At 40.6% G+C, this 23,052-nt stretch overlaps 1 protein-coding gene across 1 annotated transcript in view; it reads left to right on the forward strand.

Moving 5' to 3' along the window:
• The first annotated feature begins 522 nt into the window (after positions 1-522).
• Positions 523-23,052, forward strand: part of LOC120717845 (protein shisa-8) — a 115,959-nt gene continuing 93,429 nt past the window's right edge. Inside the window, exons 1-2 of the mRNA XM_040006117.1 lie at positions 523-5,816; positions 6,239-6,879. Coding sequence (XP_039862051.1) covers positions 6,314-6,879 — 566 coding nt within the window. The 5' untranslated portion in view covers positions 523-5,816; positions 6,239-6,313. The remainder of the gene's footprint in view (positions 5,817-6,238; positions 6,880-23,052) is intronic.

Genomic DNA, 23,052 nt, shown 5'->3' on the forward strand with positions numbered 1-23,052 from the left:
CGCCTGGCACAACAGAAGGTGAAGCGCTTGTCCCTCGAAGCGGATCATCATCTGTTGTCTGCAAATACTTTTGATTTAGCACAAATGATGTTCACTAAGAAGAAATCATCTGCAAAGAGTGCTGCATGTGTGCTGCAGTGACATTGACTCAGACGCCCATGAAAGCGAGCCTGTACAGCATGTCAGCGTATTCATCCAGCTCACAAAGACGCACCGACAGCTGTTGATTATTTTGCTTCCAGTTTCAATCACATCCATCATGCAGACACAATGAAATGAGTGAAAGACTTTATATTATTTGTCTGCAAAGACTATTTTACAAATTTTGCAAAGACTATTTTAAGGAATTTAAGATTCCTTAACTGAAATATATAGCACAAAGTAAAGGTGACATGGAATTCTTTTTGGTAGCACTTTATAATAATGTCACACTTTTAAGCATTAGTAAGGTACTAGTAAATGTGGAGGGCGTGGTCCTGCAGCGCGGCTGCGGGGGAGGTGGACGCACCTGAGCGGCATCCACAATCACGCCTCGCTGGCTTAAAACAAGAATGAAGGTCTTGTGGTGTTGCTGATGTGTGCGCGGCTGGCGACTCTGAAAGTGTTCGCTCTGAGCTTGTGGGTGTTGCACTATCAACCAGTTGGTCCCAAACTCTCTTAACTCCTTCCAATTAAGAAAAACCAACACAATCAGCGGGCAACCTTTGTTTCCACTAATCACAAGGACGTTGCCATCCTGGTTCTACTCTAGTGTAACTGAACTAAGTAGCTTATTTGTACGATTGGAAACAATCAGGCTGCAAATTTTCCTAAAGTCTGACAGGTTAGCATTAAGCTAACTGTCTCCAATCAAAAGCTGATTTCCATGTTTTACACAAACTGCCCTGATTACTGTTCGCTGTGAAACAGTGCAAACAAAAAGAGCTGTTGGTTGGAAGGGAAAGAGAAGTTTCAAGCAGTGAGCAATGAGTGAGTTTGCATGAATGAATAAGGTTAAGTGATTAAATGAAAACTGCTGTTATTTGACTAGATCACTGTGCTTACTTTCCCAGAATAAAACATCGTGCTACATTAAAAGAATGGAACGTTTTTAATCAGCACGGTGAACTTATTTTACATACACTGTTATATCTAATTAATGCTAAGGAGATTTTTAGTTCGCAGACCTGAACTGATGGTCTGTCCACTTAACACACATCTGTATGGTAGTTGATAATTAAACCCAAAAGTCCATGCGGTTACAAAAAATTGGCATCTTCAGCATCTGAGAGCAAAATTTACTTTAGTGGAACCCAAGGTTACCTGAGCAGACTCACCCAAACTGTAACATGGCAGTTCTGCAGAGATGTGTTCAAGTTGTTCAATCAACACATTCATGCTGTTGACTTTTGTGCCATGTAACTTTCTGTAAATCAAATGTCTTTTGTAGAGCACTTAATTCTGAAAAACAGTTCTTGTCCTGTAGCAAATGTGTGCGCTGGCATTCTCAGTATCAAAGGTCCTTAAATGTTACTGTAAGGCTGTCCTTGTTAAGGGAGAAAATAATACATGCGTATGCATCCTAGGTAACATCACCAAAGAGCAAAACTATGCAATGCAGAAAGGGGAGTCTGCGTGCTGTCAGACCATAGCCATGCAGAAAAAAAGAGAGAAAGTGAAGTGATTTAAGATCTCCCATTCAATCTGTTCTCTGCCCGCCATCGTTCCCCTGGGGCCATCTTTGTACCTCTTCATCCATTTTCATCCCTCTTTGCCTCCTGTCCTGCTCTTCAGCCAACACGCTGTGCACCTATGTCTCACTGCCTTTCTGACCACTGAAAAGCAGCATCTTGCCTATCTGAAAGCAGGCCAAGCTTTCAATCACATTGACTTTGAATTTTTTTTCTTTCCTTTTAATTAATGACCTTCTTTAAATGAGAGAAAATATGCTGAGGACACTGCCAGACAGGAGGACGGAGGAGGAGGATTAGCTGATTTGTGCCACATAGCGGTGGTGTGAAGTCACCGGAGCGTGCGTGTCGGCATGAATGTTTTCGTGTACCTTTGAAGTATGCACATGTGTGTTTCTTTGACATAACTCCTGACGTGCTTTGCCAGAGATTTTAAGCAAATTTAGGCCGAGAGGGTTGGACAGAGTACACACAGCAAGAGAACATGAGCCTTGGGCTTGCAGGGGCAAAAAAAAGAGAAAAAAAACAAAAGATAGCGTGACTCAAACACAAGAGTCTGTAGTGAATGTGTGAGAGAGGGGAAAAGAAAATGGATGATAAGAAGATAAACAAAGATAAAATAGAGAGGGGGTGAGAAGGAAAGTATAGGAAAGCTTTAAAGCTTTTATGCAAAAATGATGATGCTTGGCCCCTTCAAAGCCAGACCCAAAGGCACTACTTCTTTTGCTTCTTTAAAAATCTGGCTCACATTCCGCATTAAATCTGTAAGTATTCAAAATTCATAATCGTCTGCTTCGCCATCTCTCTTCGCTTCATCCTGGAAATTTTCTTGGAGACTGTCCGTCCCTGTTCCTCTCCTGCCTTTCCTGTTTCTTTCTCTCCACGCCCAATGTCACCTTCCCTTGAGATGGTTTTCCTCCTACCTGTCTGCTCCCTTCCTATGTATATCTCTCGCTCCCTCCCTCACTCCTACTATCCCTCTGTCAGTTCCTATTCCACTAGCTTTCTCCATGTTTCTTAATCCCCCTCCCTTTCCTATGATAATTCCTCTTCTCTTTCCCTCCCCCTGCTCTATTCTGTCAAGCCACCCTCTTTCTTTGGCAGCCGCTGTCCTCTTCTCTCCTCCCCTCTTTTCTCTCTCTTCCTGCCTCCTCCTTCTCCTTCCTCTCTGTTTATCTAAGTCTTGTTTCCTCTTCCTTCCTTTCTTCCTTACTTCTCTTTCTCACTTCAACCACCGCTCGCTCTTTCCCTAAATCAGCCCTAATAGACTGCAGTGCCACGCATGGTCCAAACATGCTCACACAAAGACGAACTGTGCAGAGGTATTAGCGCAGTAATTACGCTGAGGCACAGGCACAAACACATTGCAGATGAACACACCAGCATTCCTGCACATTACAACCTGCTGCTCAGTCAGCATCAATTCTTCCTATATGTTGAACTGTGGCATTTTGGAAAAAGGAAAACAGCACAGAGGAGGGAGAACCATGGAAAAATGGGCAAAGAGAGTGGATAAAGCATAGGAACAATGGAAGAATGAGAAAACCCAGGCACAGGGCACCGGACATAGATAAAAGAAACTGAAAAGGTTAGAAAGACAAAAGGCAAACGGAGATGAAAAAGGACAGAAATAGAGGTAACCTGAAACAAAAGGGACAAAGAGTGAGTGTTGACGAGGCCGAGACAAAAACACAGGAAAAACCAGGAGGAGGGAAAAAGAGAGAGGGAGAGAGTGTCAGTGACACATAATGAGGGAGGGAGGAGGAGAGTGAAAGGGAGAGTCAGCAAGCGGGAGCTGTGTTCATTTGCGCACAAAAGATATGAGTGAGTATGGATGTGTGTGTGTGTGTGTGTGTGTGTGTGTGTGTATGAGAGAGAGAGAGAGAGAGAGAGAGAGAGAGTGAGAAAGATGCTGAGAAGGAGGGGAGGAGTGAGCGAAAGAGGGAGGAGTGACTTGGGAGAGGGAGGAGTGAGAGGGAGAGTGCGCGGGATATTGTCATCCGGTCCTGCCAGAGCAGCAGCAGCAGCAGCACTGCGAGCATCACCAGTGGACGGGATACACGCGCTGCAAGCAGAGTGAGGCGACGAGGAAAGGATGGAATACACACTGATGAGGAAGCAGCAGCAACAAGAGCAACAACAACGGGGAAACATGGAATAAAAAGAGCATTTATAGCGTCTCCTTTGCTCTTCACTTCTGTTTGGAGCATCCCACAAGCAGATCACCAGTGAAAACACATACATATGATATATATATAAAATTCCTATACATATATATCAAATTATGCCTGTTTTCAAAGAAGCTGCAGCCGGACAAAGGACTTAATTGACAGCAAAATGCATGAAAATTGGGGGATAATGTGCAACATTTGCTTAAAAACTGTTGCATATTAATGCTTTAAGCTTTTTTGTAATTCATTCTTTTTTTTTGTTCTCAGTGGGGAAAAAAGACAAATTAAAAAAATTTATATATATTGATGCTAACGGAAAAATTGAAAAACCTGCCAACTGAATAGCTGAACCAGCAAGAGCGAAGCTCTTCTGCTGCACGCAGCTCTATATTTCCAAAAGGGGGCTTCTTTTGAAAACAGGATATTTTTTGATCTGCCCTCGGTGCCACTCTGCTGTTTGGCTGTCGCATCTCCACTTGTCTTTGTCATCCAGCTGGGCTGCGGGAATATTTATTCCAGCAAGGCTCGTGCAAGTGCGCTGGCTGAAAGTGCAAAGGGCAGTCCACGGGCTCTCTGACCTCACAGTGATATTTCCTCAGCAACAACAAACAGCCCTACTTAGAGGCTGTGGGGAAACAGTAAGGTAAGTTGTGGAAGAGACAGAAAGAGAGAAAATTATAAAATAGAGAAGATAGAGCGAGATCAGAGTGTAAAGAAAGAAAAGAAAAGACTGAGCCAAACACAGGAGCAGACACAGCCATTAAAGAACAAACCACTCCACTCCTGGTCAAGTATTTCCGACAGGTTTATCTTTCTCACGGCTTCTCCAGAGTCTCGGCTGCAGCAGCACCAAGACATTAAGATCACAACATCAGCCCTCCCCTTTCTCCCCCCCTCTCTCTCATCTCTCCTCGCCTAAGCACTTGAAGGGCAGGACTGAGCGGGCTGATAGACAGAGTACCCAGCTGGTGTCCTGGGTCTGTTAGAGACCCTGGGATCCACGGAGAGGAGGGGTTTCAGTGGAGCACACACAGAGCAGCAGCAACAGGAGCCCGGTGCCCGCAGAGCACGAAAAACCACTGGACTCTTGTGGGTCGCTTAAAAGAGACTGACACTGACAGTGTGCTATCACCAGGGGGATTGGAGCTGTATGTGTTCACAAAGTGAATGTGAGATTACGTGTACGCGAAAACACGCCTCAGGTGCAAGAGGGACGCTTTTGGACTGTAATCACCACAGGATTTTAGCTTGACGAGACCCTGGAGTAATTTCCCCAAAAAAACAGAACAGCTGTTGTTACCTGTTGGCTCTGACTGGAAATAGAAAAGAACTATCCAATACTGTCTTTAGTCATAAAAGCTGAATATTTAACAATACAAAAACTTCAGTGGATGAAAGACTGGAGCTGCGTTTCTAGGAGAGGAAGTAAACACCCACCAAAGTGGACTCAGGTGACAGCAAAAAGATGCCCACTACAAAAATAAAAAAGCTTTCTGTGAGCGCCGACGGTGAGAGTAAGAGGATGATGGATGCAAGTTAAATCTCAAGAGGGAGTAGTGGGTGACGAAGACAACTTAAGTGAAAAACTATTGATCAGAGTTTTTTTTTATTCCCTTTTCTTTCTTTTTAATGATATCGCAACTGATTTGGCTCCATTGCTGAGCATTAGAGTTTTTTCCCCACACCGGAATATGACTCCATCTTTGGAGTGAAAAGTTTTCCACGTGGGAACCCATGACTGCCTGCAGGTTTCAGAGATATCTGCCTTTACAGCTAGCAACATCAGGACCCCAGACTTCCCACTTTTTGCGGATTATTCGTTCACTCTGCGGGGGAGCTTACTGTCAGAAATGCCAGAGGCGAGTTCATCCGTAGGTAACGCGGCCTCCTAAACTGGATTCCCTCCAAGCCACCAGCTTTGGATTTGTCTACAACCGCCTCTGCTGTCTGCTGATGACATATGGCTTTGTAAAAGGTGACAGAAATTTTAGAATGCGCTTTGACACACACACCTACACGCATTTAACTGCCGAGGACTATCGTGTGTCTCTGCATGTGAGTTTCCGCTCACAAGGGCCCACGTTTACTTTAGCTAGGAGCATGTTAAAATGGGAGATTCTTTTTCCTCACTTGTTCTGCTCCCACAGTGACAGTTTAGTTTTCTGTAAATCGGAATTTTAATAACTAGTTAATGAAGGCTTTTTTTAAATGCTTCTTCAGATTATCACTCTGGGAAAAATCTCTTGATCTCTCCTCTTCAGCTTCCTGTTTCACTGATACTGAATCTCATTAAGTTGCACTGCTTGCACAGCAAAAAGATTAATTTATTTGCTATAACTAACAGCTCTGGGCAAGGAGGATATTTAACTCTCTATTTCTTTTATTTCTAACACCTAGGTGCTTTCAGTTGGAACTGTCATTAACTCTTTACACATCAGGACTAACATCACAAGATACTGGAGTAAGACCAAGATGGCTGCCATCATTCATCCACTCTTGGTGAACTTATCTTTAGCCGTCCTCCTGGGTTTGATCTCTCTGGGAGGTCTGAACTTTCAGCCGTCAGGTCAGGCTTTGGCGCAGTTCTCTTCCAACAACCAGACAACAGAACCATCTACGTCACCAGAAGCAGCGCTAATAACCCCGACACCAGACACAGAGGAGCAAGCAGGTCCGACTGGGGATAACCGCTGTTGGGGTTACTATGATGTGATGGGCCAGTGGGACCCACCTTTTAACTGTAACGCAGGTATCTACCTGTTCTGTTGCGGTTCCTGCTTCTACCGCTTCTGCTGCCAGTTCAAAATCCACAGTTTGGATCAGACATCCTGTTCAAATTATGACACACCTGTGTGGGCAAACACGGGACGACCGGTGGCACCTGTTACAGAAGCCCAGGAGGAACCGGACCGGGATCGGACCCACATGATTGTGTATATTATCTGTGGAGTGGTGGCCATCATGGTGCTGGTGGGGATTTTCACCAAACTTGGGCTGGAGAAGAGTCAAGGAGGGCAGACCGACATGACCAACTCTAGGTAGGAACTGAGAAAAGTAAAACAATGAATGGAGTGATATGCAATAGATGAATGATACTGGGCATCGACTAAAGAGTTAAGTGAAAATATTTTTGAGGAAATTAAGTTTTTTGCCAAATGAGAGATAAATGTCTTTAAAGTTGCTAAAGCTAGCAGCCAGTTAACAAAGCTGCTTTTCTGGGTAGTATTCTCTATGTGAAGCTAAGCTAACCTTCTACTGGCCACACCTACATATTCATACAATAAGTTGGCTCTGATTTTAGCAGACTATAGGGCTAGCATGCAACTCCAACAGAACCAAAGTAGCAGTGCAACCAAATTTTATTAGACTCATTTTGGTAATTTCCAGCTCTACATTTTATCCACTAAATCTACTAGCGTAGCTTTGCATGACTGGGTATTTGTGCAACTCCCTACCTAGTATCCTCTCTCTTTTAGACAGCACTCCCTTTAAGACAGCTTTTTCCTGATTGGTTGCTTCTTGCAAACAAAGATTTTGATGATGGGTGGGGTTCCTGTGCTCTCAGCCAGAGAGAAATGTCAAACTATGGAGTTGTATCACAGAAAAAGAAGAAAGTTTCTTTTCTGTGAGAATAACCCTGCTTATTTGCAAACATGTCTTTGAAACTCATTTCAATTCACAGCCATAACATCCCATCTCCGTGTCCAAGTCATTCTCTGAATGTTCAAGTATTTATTCTCAACATATGTGAAATGGGAAAACACATGGCTGAGAAGGTCACCAGCTCGGTAATGAATAAAGTGAGTGAATCACAGTGAGGTGATAATGGGTGTGAAGTTTGCAACCACGAGGGAGCAATGGATATGGTGATAGGGTGGGAAAGAGCGAAAGACCACAGGATGGAGGTCAGGCAGCAGGATGGAGATTCCAAAGGACAGATGATTTCGGAGGAAATGACAGTGAGGTTGCGTTGTGTTTTCTCTGCATCAGTGTAGCTGTTTCACATTGATGGGTGATTGATTGCTGTGACACAACTATGACTGTGGCAATGTGTGGCCTCCAGAGAGCAATGAGAAGAGAGAGGTTTTTTTTTTTTTTTTTTGGAAGGGTGGAATATTGAGCGGATCTGACTGGAATGCAGCCAGTGGCTAATTCTAGTACAGAGAACGGGTGGGGGTGTGGGTGGGTGTATGTGCGTGGATGTGTGGGTGTGTGAGAGAGAGGGAGTGCTTGGTTTGACCGGATAGCCTGTTGGGTGTTAAGAGTAAGAGCTTCTTTAAAATCCTGTCATCGCCGCATTTCCTCTCAACCTCCCCAAAGCATGATGAAGAGGAGAAGAGGAGGAGGAGAAGGAAGAAGCAGTAGACATCAGCACTTGTTAATGTTAAACTGCACCATGCCACCAATAACACAATGAAAGATGGCATCGCTTGGCACATTTTATTCCCCCGAATCAAACAACTGCGTGAATTTGAATTCTTTAGTCCAAGGATTATTTGAGAAATCCTTCAGAAATCTGGTTGACAATCTTCACCACATTCAGGTCATAATGTGAAAATAAATGTTCAGAAATGTTACGTGTATGCCTTTAATCGGCAGAATAGAAGTGACATAGGTTGATCACATGGTATTTAACTGTCCATCCTATAATAAAGCAAACAGCTTCATGGTAATAGTGCAAATTTTTTCATGTAATGCAAAATTTATTTTAAAAAAACAATTAAGTCAATTTTCTAAGTCTAAGCAAATATCACCCCAGATTAAAATAATTAATATTCATTTTCAGCATTTTTATTAACAAACAAGCAAAACCACTTACTCCCTCCAAAAAAAGCAAAATCAAAGAAGTGCCAGTTAGATTGTTCATTATTGTAGGCTCATTATAAAATAAAATATCTCATTTTGTCAGTTTAGGGTTTTGTTTCCTATGTTATGCCAGGAGATGGAAACATACTCATTATAAAAGTAATTTAACTGTTTTAAAGTTTTTCTACTTTTCGTCACGGTTTTGCCAGACATAAATCAACGCAGCAGATAAACATCATCCACTGCTTTCTGTTAGGCTGATATCAGTAAACAAAGCTAATATCAGCCAAGACCAGTACTGCATACAGTATATACGTATTGTTACATAGACAACCAACAGAAGATTTTTAGATACTACAGCAACATCACATTATCTCCTCTAATGCTTCAGTCCCTTTAAGAGTAAACATAGGATAACCTCCTTGAGACCATCAAAAATAAAGGGTTGCCGGTAATTGCTGTGAATTGTTTTGCATTCGCCAACCCATTTGGAGTAGTTATGGTGACCAATTGTACATTTGCAAAGGCAAAGCCATTGCCCAGGTTGTCTAGTCTGACCAATCACGTTTTGACTTGGAGTGACTGGAATCACTCTCACACCGATTGCCAACATGGTGCAATAAATCTGAGTCAGTCTGTGTGGATGAGCTCAATGTGTTTCTATGCGGTCCCCAACCCCCAGGCCATCAACCGGTACTGGTCCGTGAGTTGTTTGATACCAAGTTATGAGAGTTGAGGCTCGGCTGTGAAATTTATGGTTTTCATGGTTTTTATCGGTTTTTATCGGTTTTTATCGTTAACTCGGTTTCCCTGGGTCTTTTCCCTTGTGTTATGAATAAATCTTCTCTTATTTCTGATTAATGTGAATTTATGTTTATGTGTATGGCCACAGATTTGCAACAGAAAGCAACAGATCTGTAGTTTTTGCACATTTATCACAGTTAATAGCTGTATCATAGCAAATACTGATTCTGTTGGTACTGTCAGGCTATCAGGTTGTTTCTATGATTAGATATATAGTTTCCGGTTCACAGCAAGTCAGTGAACATGTCATATCTTCTTCTTTTATCAGATATTTTATATGACATAATGTATTTATTTATCTTAGAGACAATACTGTATACCTTTTTCTTAAATGAAATATATTTTATATATTTTATATATTTTATATATTTTCTGAACTGAATAATAATTATCCAATATTTTGCCTGTGTACTTAAACTTATCATCCTTATATTGAAATAGAAAAGTTCAAGGAAAACAAAATTAAATCAAGTATCCTATTAAGCTATTGTAGTGAGACAGTGTGCACAGTACTGAAGAAGATCTAAATGTAACTGTAATAAACTTTGTTGTTTTTTTGTTATGTTTGCTGTAGGCCCATGTTACTTGCATCTTTGCATTTTGGAATGAGGGCTTGTTGTTTGGTTTATGCTCAGAATGTAAAACTTTCAAGGGTTGTAAATGATCATAGAGACAGCTGAAAAAGACAGGAAAAGATATTCTTGTGTTTAAATGTCACATGAGTCTGACAGTCAGCGAGGAGGTAAAATTTCCATAATAGCGACACAAGGTGAACATTTGATTTGCTTTCTTTAACAGATTCAATAGTTTTAAAGTTTCACACTATTGTAAAAACAAATCTGTCTTCATGTGTTTTTGAAGCACTTGTTCATTCACCTTGAACATGCTTGCCTTTAATGGAAGCACAAAATGAATGCAGACGTCATGGATTCAAGCAAAGGTCTCCAAGCAAGCTTGTTATTAACTCACAGGATGGGAAAGAGGTCAGAGACAGAGTGATGACCACTGCAGGAGAGGGACAAAACCAGGAGTGAGAAGATATCCAGAGGGAACAGAGGGATGATATTAAGTCACACCGGGGACTCGCTCATTTTACTATCCCATTGTTAAACACAGCTGTTTACCTCATATCTGCCAAAGTATGTGTGTGAGTGTGTGTTGGTATAGGAGAAAGAGGAGAACCCGAGATATGACACATGAGCTAACCACTTCACTGATGTGACCAAAGACCAGTAATGAAAGGACAGTCTGTAGTAGCATTATTATGGGGTGGATGGAAGGATGAGAGGAACAAGCCATGAGAAAGGAAGCTTTTCCGATGAGTGAATGATTAATCCAGAGGGATTCCAAGACATTTTCACTCTCAATGTGCCACAGAGAAACACCATATTTTAACACACAGGTACCTCTTTAGTATCGACGTCCAGCGTGAGGTGGCATCTCCTACGATTTCACAAACCTACCATTCTTTTTCAGTTCTATAATTTCTATCACTGTTTGCTTTTCTGACATTAACTTGTTTACCATGACACTCTTTGGTTAGCGCTCCCTTATTGATGACACCAGCAGACCACTTTCCCCTGCGGTCAGATGTTAAGGGACTCCTATCGAACCCTATTGAAAAATGACACTGAAAGGGAACTCATTGTGTTACAATGTAAAGGCAACAGATCCTGACCAGGGTTCAGTATGTGATAGTTTGGGAGTGTGAACAGGCTATGAGTCCTGCTGACAGTAGTAGCCACTATAAAGTATACCTTGCTAGCATCATGTTGGACTGTCATTTGCCTTTTAAGCTAATGACGTATTCAACAAGGTGCTGGAAACATTCCTCAGAGATTTCAGCCTGTGTTGACATGATCCCATCACACGGTTGCTGCAGGTTTGTTAGCTGCACATCCATGTGAATCTCCCGTTCCACCACAAGGTGCTCTATTGGAGTGTGCTGAGGCCATTTGAGCACAGTGAACTCAGGTTCAAGAAACCAGTTTAAAAATTATTGGAGATTTATGACATGACATGTTATCCTGCAGGAAGCAGCCATCAGAAGATGGGTACACTGTGGTCATAAAAGGATGGACATATTCAGCAAAAATGTTTAGGCAGACTGCGGCATTAAACCGCTGCCACAAGACAGTGCCAGATTCTGACCGTATCATCTGAATGTTGTAGCAGAAATCAAGACTCATGAGACCATACAACATTTTTCCAATCTTCTATCCGGTTGTTCAGTGATGACGCGATGAATCCTACTTCCGGGTCTAAAGTAGTCTGCGTTTAATATGGCTTTTGTGTTGTTAACATGTTTAATGTTTTGTATTTTCTTCTATTTGATCTCAAAAAGCTCCTAAAACAGTCAGTGATCACTGTTGACCTCCCTCGGCTTTTATTACCACTAATAATTTATTTAAGCTCAGTTTTTAAAACCTTAGGATGTAGCTACAGCCCAGCCCATGCAGCAGTATATGAATGACTAACCTCGTATTGTGGATGGATTATCTCAGTTGTTCTCCTGGCTGAAGTTTGGTCCTTTTACAGCATCCTGCCATGCGATTACATTTTTAATTTGTTTCCAAAACCCCGCAGTCAGGACATGCTATATTGTATTTAGATAGAAGCTAGCGAGCTAACTCCCTGCTAACTTCTAACTCCGTTAAATGTCATAAATTCCGTTTTCATGGATGCCTGGATGTTAAACTCAATTGTTACACCTGGTAGAGCAGAACGCTGATCATTTTATTAAAGATGAAAGACTTTAGACAGTTTTTCAACTCTCAGTAATGCCATAGTGATCATTTGATATATGGACCTGCAGCGGAGTTTAGGTCCAGACAGTGACGTCAGACTGAACAATCGGATTGTCCAATTGTTGACCATTCTGTTGCCCGTCTGTTAGCACAAAGCTCTGTGGCTTCTGACCTTGGGCATCAGCAAGGTGTTTCTGCCTGATAAACTAGAACTACTTACTGGGCCATTCTCTGTAAACCCTAGAGATGGTCATGCAGGAAAATCCCAGTAGATCAGCAGTTTCTGAAATACTCAGCCCAGTCCATTTGGCATCAACAACAATGTCACTCTTAAAGGCACTTAAATCACGTCTCTTCCACATTCTTACACTCAATTTAAACTTCAGGTTGTGTCAAACATGTCTACAAGCCTAAATGCATGTAGAGATAGTTATTGGCTGATTAGATATCTGCATTAATTGCACTTGAACACTTGTACCCAATGAAGTAGCCAGTGAGTGTAGTGTCTGTTTTGTCTGTAAGAGACACTTTTCTGCCAGGAAAGGCTGCGCCTCCGTGAAACTGTTTATCACATCGATTGCATGTCCATCAACAACTGAAAATTCATATTCAGCCTGCATACATTTGACCGAGAGACACCTTCACCTGGTTGCGGGCGACAAATCTATGCGTGTATGTGAGTTTGGGTGCATGTGTGTGTGCAGTCAACGAATAAATCCAGCCACAAAGCTGTTAAGGTGGTAATGCGCTGAAACCCTGGGTCAAGCAATCACAACAGCCAGTGGTGCAATGATAGAGCAGAAGACACACATGTGCACCTGGGCACACACACAAACCTCTCATTACGACCCTACAGTGAGCCCTCTCCCCCTCCTCTATTGCATAGCTTCTCGCCTCCCCAGTGGTTCTTGGTATTTTTGCTTTGCCGTCAGTCTGTCTGTGTCTGCACCTGTTGTGTGGGAACTGCTGCAAAGCAAAATTAAAAATGAATTGTATCTTTTGATACGTGATTCATCTGAGGGAATTAAAATACCACATTAATAAGAGCTCAGCTTGTGATTTTGTGGACTGCAGCGGCACTGAAGGCGCTGGAGGAAAACAAGTTGCTGTAGACAAGGGCCATTCATGGACCTGTACAAGATCACATTACCAAAAAAAAAAAAAAAACGCCTAAAGATATGTCTCCAAATAATCTATGCAGAAAGCACATTGGCTAACATGCTCATAATGCCAAAAATTAGAAGGCACTTGTATTGGGAATGCCTTGTTGTAAGCCCACCTTGCACACTATAGTCAGTTTATTTGTACAGCATTAATCAAAACACAGTGGCGCATTAAGCAATTATCATAAAACAATACTTAACAAGCAACAGCATTAATAATCCAAGTGCATGTTGTGAATTAATGGCAGAGTTAGCAGGATAAGCACAGCATGAAAACAGGTCAAATAAAGTGCATTCAAACTCATAGACTCTCTCAACAATTAACACTGTTTCACATATTTTTTTATACATATCAAGTTTGCTGGGACATTTATACTGGCACCACTGTTTTTGCCAATTGATACAACCTCACTGGTCTAGTAGTACAATTTTTCTTTTACTGACATCAAACACTACGTTTGATGTCAGTAAATTAAGATTTACTGAAACATGCTCCGGCTTCCTGTTCGGTAGCTTTTCTGCCAGTGCTGATTGGATGCAACGAAAAACCATTTTTAACATTTCTGTGCCAATTTCGGTGAATGCTGGAAACAAACCAAAATAGAACTATTCTTATAACCTTTCTATAAAGTCCAAGTTGCAGTTGCATTAAGTAAGTGGGCTCTGGTCTGAATATCATTTAATGTTCATTTTAGTAAATATTAGAAATAAAATGAATCAACCGGTGTCTCATGTCATATGGTTATAAAGTTACAGGCACAAGAGTACGTGAAGTGCACACATGAAACTTGGTGAAAATAATTATGGGAATGGCAGAAGAAGTGAGACAGAGTAGAAAGTAGCAACATGTTGCCCCCAATTTGTAAGGATGATAGATGTACTTACACACATACACACACACAGGGCACAATGCACCACTTATCGGAAATTGTTCCACTGGAGGGCTGCGTGTTCAAGGTTACAGGTGATTGAATGACACACTGGGGATCTAAACAACCGTTTCCGTCGGCCATTCTCCTCCTTTACAGTATTGTGTTTCATCAACAGTGCTTTCAATTTCAGTTATTGTTCAGGCACAGTGCCACTTTTTATCATTGCCTGACAGGTGTTTAGAGCCACTGGATAAATATGTGCACACAGCTCCAATTGTTTTTCTGCTTTTCTTGAAATAGTTAAAGCAATAACCAGATGAAACGACACTTAGTGGGTTGTGGAGTGCAATTAGTGTAATTGGTTTGTTTCTTAGACTATAGGGTGATGATGAGACTTAAATTTGTTAAAATAACAAGATATATATTTTATTTATCCCCAAACTTAGGGCACTACAGTGTTACAGCAGCCAAAACATGAACTTTCATAGAAAAAAGCTCAAAAAGGTTAAAAAAAGAGAGAGAGAGAGAGAGAGAGAGAGAGAGAGAGAGATTAATGAATACAAACCTAAATATAATATAATAAGGGGATCTTAAATCTCAAATTAATGCAGTTTTTGTTGTATGAGATGGTGAAGCTTTGTCTTCATCCCCTCACCAACAGCCAGTCATAGCAGATGGCTGCTCTTCTATTGTAGGGTGACTGTTGTTGGAATAGGGGGTAGTCAGGTGGATAAGCCACTAATCATGGCTACAGTCAGTTTGATGATTGCTGCATCAGCTGATGGAGGAATCCAAACCATGTGTTTACTCAAAGATGCCTCCTGAATGGAGAAACTAGTTGCATGCATTGCTCAGGTTTAATTTTGGCTTCAAATCCTGCAGGTTCCTTCTGGGACAACTCTGAGTTTTAGTTCTGCCCACAGATTTTCACTTGGATTCAGTTCAGGTGATTGGCTGGGCCACTCTAGCAGCTTCTTTTTCTTTCTCTGAAACCACTTGAGTTTCCTTGGCTGTGTTTGGGATTATTGTCTTGCTGAAATGTCTTCCCTGGTTTCATCTTCATCATCCTGGTACATGGGAGCAGATATTTATCAAGAAAGTCTGGGTACATTTTTCCATTAATCCTTCATTCAATTATATGAAGCGCGCCAATGCTGTATGTTTAAAAACAGCCCCGCACCATGATGTTCCTGCCTCCAAACTTCACTGTTGGTATTGTGTGTTTGGGGTGATATGCAGTGCCGTTTGAACTCCAAACATGGTGTCTATTCTGGCATCCAAAGAGTTCAATCTTGGTCTAATCTGACAGTCTATATTCTCACAGTATTTCCTAGGTTTGTCTAAATGTTGTTCAGCAAACTTTAAACACACTTTTTTAAGATTTTTACTTACTGATTCCACCTGGTCGATTTATAGTGAAATAATGTTCTTTCCACTTCTGGGTTATGACCCCAACAGTGCCATAATCCAGAACCTGCAGTAGTTTAAAATTCTTCTCTAATCAATGCCATCAGTATGTTTCGCAACATTACAGTTTTGAATGTCTTGGTTTTAACCGTCATGAGCGGTTTCTTGTGTGACACCTTGGTAATAAGACACGTTTTTATAGGCCATCAGTTGGGACTGAACCAGCTAATAGGCACCTCCCTTTCTTCATGTGTTCAATACTGTTTCCCTGTGTGATTTCTCATTATTGTACATGAATTTATTTATGGGCATCTATAGCTTGATTTCTTTGGATGTGTGGATTGGATGTGTTGTTACCGAGAGCTGGTGAGAATGTCATGTCAATAGCACCTTTAGAAATATACTTACTTAGAAAATTGGTGACGTGTTCAATACTAATTTTACTCACCGTATGTCTGGAATAACACCACTTTTCAATCACAACCGCTGCAATCCCTCCATATTTCTTTTTAGATTAACATCCCTGTCTTTCCAAAAAAGTCCTGAAGCTATGTAAGGTCACACTGTGGTCTGAGAAGTGTGAATGTGACAATGTCTCGCCACGATGCTCTGTGACACTTCATGAAGCTCCATGATAAAGTCATTATAAATAAAACAACCACAATGGAAACTGCTGCAACAGGCAGAACAACACCAGGAAAAAACAACTTGATAACAAAATAATGTGTAAAGTAGTTACCATGAAGATGTTTAGTGACGAAACCTGACAAACAAAGGGAATGCCTTAAAACCAGGTCCTTCCAATTGACGTGTCTGTAACTCATCACTGATGTAAAGCATGCAGCAGTGCTAATATCGCCTTTGTTGTCAGTGCTGTTGTTATTCTCACCTTTCATTAACATAAGCGTGGTTTGGCTTCTATCTCGAAAACGCAGCAAGGCTGAGTTAGCTCATTAAATGCACGTCTCCCTCAAAGCTTAATCTGAAAATAAATTCTTTGATGCTGCTGCGGTATGAAAAATAGACTTTGCCTTTCCCAAAGTGCACAGCTAACTCAAATCAGCAAGGAATTATTGTTTATCCGTTTTATCGCCTTCTTTAAGGAGATGCTTACGGTTGTGAATATTTTCTACCTCAGTCTTGTTTGTGCCATCAAAGTCCATTACTGACTTCACTTTGTGTTTCTGTTCTTCACTTTGCCACTAAATCCACAGTTTAAAACACATAACAATGCCAAAGTTATCACCAGCAGCTCAACTCTAAAAGCGGTGAGAATATGCAAACATAAAAAGCACTAAAGCACACATTTTGCTTTTAGCTGACTCTGACTTTTATGTGCCAGCCTTAAAATTTTCTTTCATGTGTTTCAGTTATTGAAATGCTGCTCTGGAGGATATCAGGTCCATGTGTTTTATCCAGAAACTAGACTGACACATTCAGTTTTCTGGATATCACTTCTTTATGTGCTTATATTTCCATAAAATTATGTATGAATATCTTTTACTTGTAATACTGTTTTGCTTTCATCATTGCTACTCTTGGTTGATGCATCCTTCTGGAAATGCTTATCAATACTTTGCATTTCCGCTTATACGGTGTGAATTTTTTACCTATTAGAGACGGCTGTATCAGTTGCGTTGTGATTGTAACTCCACACCACACCTCAGTGCAGCAGTGAGACAGACTGCTGCAGAGCCCTGAAGTTCTTAAGCTCAACTGTTGCTGCAGTGGCTGTGAACCACATCAGCCGATCGCCAGACTTTCTCCGAATCTTAAACGTCCCCCTTCCTTTCTCTTTCACTATTTCTAATTTCCTGTTTGTCTTCCCATTTTTTTTCCTGTATTTCCTCCTTCTACCTGGTTCCCCTCTCATGTTTCATGCACAACATCAACACTCTTTGTGCCAAAAACTGGGCAGTAAAATGTGCATGATAATTGATATACAGTACTGGTGTGTACATTATGCACACTGGAAAATACTGGAAACTGTTGAAAGAGTTTTAAGAAATGTGTTTAATTGATTAGCACCAAAATATGTGAGATAATCAGATGATATGCAAAATCTGTACGTCTTCAAAGGTGTAATTTCCACATTTTACTTTAGGTTGATCTTCATGCATCTTAAGTTTCAAGATGATACAATCTTTGTATACTAATTTCTGTTGCACTCAGTTATTTATGCCCCTTCTCCCTGGGTGTTGAGTTTTAGGTTGTATACAGACTGCTCTTTCTGATTGGTCAAGGTTTCTGGTAGATTAAAACAAAAACACTTTATCTATGTATGTTTCAGCAAACACCTATATCAAAAAACATCAATCCTACAGACTTATTTTCATTTAAATAAGCGCACCAACATTACGAGAGTTTACAGCACGTTTACCATAAAGAGCTAAAGCACCACAGTTCACTGTCTGTTCAAAGAGAAACCACAATACAGATAAATGGAGTGTGATCGCTTCATAATGAGAGGTTTATTTTTGAGCCTAGCTGTGGGCTGTTAACAACAATCTGTGTCACTTTTGACTTTGCAATTTGGAGGCTCTGTAGGAGGTTTGTGAAGGCACAATTGCAAGTGGATATACTTACGTCTATATTTTCTCTGAAAGTACTTCAGTTAAACTCCGCTGACTGTGTGAGTCGCATTGTGTGTCTCTGAGCTTCTTTGTGACTGTGTATATTTGTGTGGGTATAAGTCTGTGTACAGTCTACATGGAGTTGGGAACATGCCATCCAGCATGGGCTCTATTTTCACTCCAGTGATCCTAGTAATGGTCTTGTCCCACTGTAGACTGATGCTGGCTACAAGTCGACCTGACAGAATATCAACTGCTTACATGTAGCTGTTTGCTGAAGCGCACACAGTAGAAAGCATTATCACTGCACCCTGTGGTCGGTCGGTCTGTCTGTCTGTCTGTCTGTCTATCTGGGTTTATAGAATATTTACGAACTAACTACGGCATTTACAAGCATATTGCAACATGTATTTTTCAATGAAATAAATATGCGTGTTATCCTCAGTCTCATATTTTCCTCTTCAGCTGCTTCAAACAAATGCAACAGTACAAACAGCTTAATTAAAAGCTCCTTCCACTTGGCCAGCTATGATATTTAACTTCAACAATTAAGGTTTCAAATAGTCTACAATTGCAAAAGCCCAAATGCTGTCAATTTAAAATGATAAATAAGTATTCGTCTATATCGCTGCTACTAAAGATTCCTATAAAGCAGAGTTCAGTATGCTTCGATTATGCACTTTTTTCAGCTTTCTGCAGGGCAAATCTCCATAAAGGGAAGGAAGCAACTCTGTTACATCGACTGAACTCAGCAGCAGACCCTTTCAAACTCTAATAGTTCTACAGCATCTTGGACCTCAGTTTTAAATACTAGCTGCACAATAACTGGCAATGGCCTTCATAACTGTAGGATGTCACAAAACACAGCCCAGGCATTTACCTGCAATTTAACAAATTGAAGGAAGAGGCTTCACAGCCTGAATGCAGTTAATTCTTTTTTATTTAGTTAATGGTAGTTTCCACTGAAACAGCTGTTCATGGTGGTTTAATGAAAAGTTGGAAAGGAAGACATCTGGATCTTTTGTGATAAATACTGCTACTAAACCACGTATGGTGATATTTAGGTCACTTAAGTTAACAGAAAAAAAACAGCCATTCATTTCTAAATGGTTAGAGGACAAAATCTGTATCATCCAGTTAGCTTTCTTCATGGGAGCTCTGTATTCGCAACTAGCTCACTACTGTGAACATAGCCATCTGTAAACAGAGCAAATTTGAGTTGAAAAATTAAGCTCATCAAATGTTTACCAGTTGATGAGGCCCGCATAGATGATTAATTAGCATATTATAATGTCCTTGTTATAGGGCTGTGCTATATGTCCAAAATCTCATATCCCGATATAAGACATCTATCGTCCGATAACGATATAAATCACAAAAATGTAATATTTTCTGTAAATTCTGTGAATCTCGAGCAGCTCGACTTGCGTGAAGTGTTTCCAGCTGCGCATCGTGTAGCTGGAGTCGAGTGTTTTAACCGATGCATGAAACTATACATTTTTTAGACTTAAGTTGTAACAGCCGCCGTTTTCTTTGTGAGTATTTATTACACAGCGTGCTGCAGGGAAAAGCCTGTTCTAACGTTTGAGTCTAAGGTTTATTTTTAGCACCTGACGGGCCTTTTTTGCTTCCCATCCGTAAACACTGGATACTCTTTCATGTGATTCAGTGTATTTTGAAAAGCCTCAACAGGATCTTGAACTTTATTGTGAAAGGTTTATGTGGAAAATAAACAAGCGGACACGCGATGGTGGTGTGGTTATATTAAATATAAGAGAAAGAGAGAACTTTAAGAAATTAATATAACCACTACAGTGACCATCAAAACGATGAAAAAAATATTGCTGTAAACAGTTTATTTTGCAACACCACGAAACAAACGATAGCGTAAAATGAAACGATAGACGTTTTTATATCGTCATCCGATATATATCGTTATATCGAACAGCCCTACCTTGTTACTATATCATCAATCAATAACACAGGAACTTCAAACACTTTTATCACTGTCCTAATTATCCTACGTGCATGTCTGTGTGGTTACTAATAACAAGCAATAGGGATATACACCTTATACTACACAATTATTTCATTCAAGGTGTTGTATTCTAATACAAACTTTAATTTTCTTTACTTCTCCGTTATAAATTGTGAGATCCCAGCCACTATTTGGTGTTTGGGATGTTCCAAGTGTTTTTCCCGTTCTTTTATCCATCTTTTGATTTCTTCCATGGCCCTTGTCCTTCTCAGTAGTCACCTTTCAGCTCTTATCTTACAGACACTATCAAGCTTACACATCACAGAGGATAAAATAATCGAGAAGGACCTGTTCTCTGTGAAATTTATCGTTTCCCCTTCATCATTCTCCCACATAAACTTCCCACTGTTCCATTTCTATCTGTCCGTTTGCTTTATACTCCCAAAAATACCTTCCTTCAAATCTTTGTGCAGTTTCAACATTGTGCAGGAACAGAGATGAAATAAAGAGGAAGATGAGTGCCACGGAGGGGAACCACAAAAGGAGGAATGGGATAACACAGCAGGGAGGAATTCACTTCTTTGCTTTGCTATCTACATTCATCCCCTTCTTGTTCAGCTTCCATTTGCTTTTCTTTTGTGTGCTCGTCTCATTCCATTGTCCTCTCTTCGTCTCAATCTTTATCCTTTTCACTTTTGACTTTTTTTCTTCCGCTCATTCCCATTTCTTCTTATTGCAAATAAAGACACCAATGCAATCATCATCTACTAGTGATTCTCTTAACATTGTAGCAGGATCAAAAGACACAAATTAGTCCCATCTAACTGGCACGCCTTGCTTTAGAGAGCAGTATTGTATTGCTGCCATCTGTATTATACATGTGTTTTTTACACAAGTTAATGAATGTGCTTTATCGTAACCATGTTTGTTTCTTGTCAGCAGTAGCAAACACTTACATACTCACCCATTCCTAACCTTTATAACGTTGTTATATATTAAATGCAGACAAAGTGAGCATGCAAATCGATTAATTTCCCCACAGCATGAGTTATGCAAGTGCACCTGCCTGCACAACAACACACAAATATCTTGTTAGAGACCATAGAGTCCAGCACCTATATATATGTTGTGACCAATCTATCCAGTAGTTTCTCACATTTTTGACTGAAAAGCTGGGTTGTCCATCTTCCTCCCACAGAAGCTCAAATTCAGAGAAAGAGAGAGAGAGTGCGAGAAAGGGGGAGGGAAAAGTGGAAAGTTCCTACATTTTTCCAGTGCGGCAGTTTTCCTGGTATTTACTGCAGCTCAAGAAAACATGGTGTAACTATCAGTAAGATATGAATAAATCTGTGTAATATCCGCTTCAGACTGCTTCATTGCTGTAATCAGAAACAAAACACTGCGGCTGCCTAAATCACGGAGAACTGACCTAGAATGCAGAAATGAATGAACTGAAAGTGCTGACTGAGACTGTGTCTCACAGAAAATAATGACACGCCTCAGTCTGATTTTTAAAGTACATTTTTGTGCGAGATGCCAAATGCTGGTGCACTTTTGATTGTCGTTATGAGTTTGTGCAAAGCTAGATGGTTGGGTATCTTTATAAAAGAAAGGACAGCATCATCTTTAACCTCCTAGGACCTGGCGTCAACATATGTGGACATCACATGCTTTTGCTCTACAGGAGCCTGGTATCCACCTACCAGAACATTATAACTGCCGCTGTTCTATCAAAATTTAAAACGAATGTCCTCATATGTGGATCTCATTTTTCTCAGAAACAGAAATCAGGTAAAAAAAACAAACAAAAAAAAAACAGGTAATTCTTTGTTTTCACATCCATCAGGTCCCAATTAGCCCAAATAACAAAGAGAAATTGTAAATCTATGCCATGAAAGAGTTCAGATCTTAGGAGGTTGAAGAGAGAAAAATGTTAATCAAACTCCTCTAAGAAAGAAGTCTCTTCGCCTGGAAGCCATGTTGGCAACAGAGCTTTGCAGTTATTCCAACAGTTAAGGAGAGAGCCATTAGATTAATTGGTCACACAAAGACGATGTAGAACCACCAGATACCAGTGTGATGTCTCTTTCTTAAAATATCTTTTAAAAAACATCACCAAAACCTTTAAATGTTGTGAAAACCTTAGAGATGGTACAAAATTGAAAGAAAGGAAACTAAACAGGGAACTGCAGGTGACCTGTCTGCCCCCTGAGATCCTCTGCGGCTCTTATAATGTATCAGAATATTTTCAGCTCCGCCGAAACAGGAAGCCTTGTTAGTGCTGATCCTAAAGGAAAGCTCTTCCTGCTTTGTCTATTAATAAAGCCTAAACCTTGCCACAGCAACACCTGCGCCCCGATATTCTTACTTTAAAAAGGAGTGCTTAGGGGGTTGAGATCAGCTTGACTCTGCTCAGGCTGAGGGAGAGTAAAATGTATGAATACAAAATGAGCTACATACATAAATACACATCATACAGAATAATCAGTGTATTAATCAGGCACATAATCACTTCTACGTCAAGCAAAGGTTATGAATCTGTTCAATTACTGTTAGGCAGCTTAATAAGAATTCAGCTAGAGGTTACTGGTGTGTTAAATTGCCATTCAGTGATGCAATGGAACTAAAAGAGATACAGTGTGAGATCAGAATCATGTGAGAGCTGTTCAGGCTGGTTTTTCTTCCTACAGCGTGTTATTTTTCTATGCTTTACTCTGTATATCAGAGGTGCAACATGCCGTATGATCGATGAGTCCGCAGAGTTTCGGGGCTTACAGTCGATACCACTCCTATATCATTTCTGTCTTTGGCTCCACTCCCTTTAACCTCTCCCTTCTTCCTCACACCCATTCACACTCATA

The sequence above is a fragment of the Simochromis diagramma genome, unplaced genomic scaffold (assembly GCF_900408965.1).
Source record: "Simochromis diagramma unplaced genomic scaffold, fSimDia1.1 OVJJ01000510.1, whole genome shotgun sequence".
Taxonomy (NCBI): Eukaryota; Metazoa; Chordata; class Actinopteri; order Cichliformes; family Cichlidae; genus Simochromis; species Simochromis diagramma.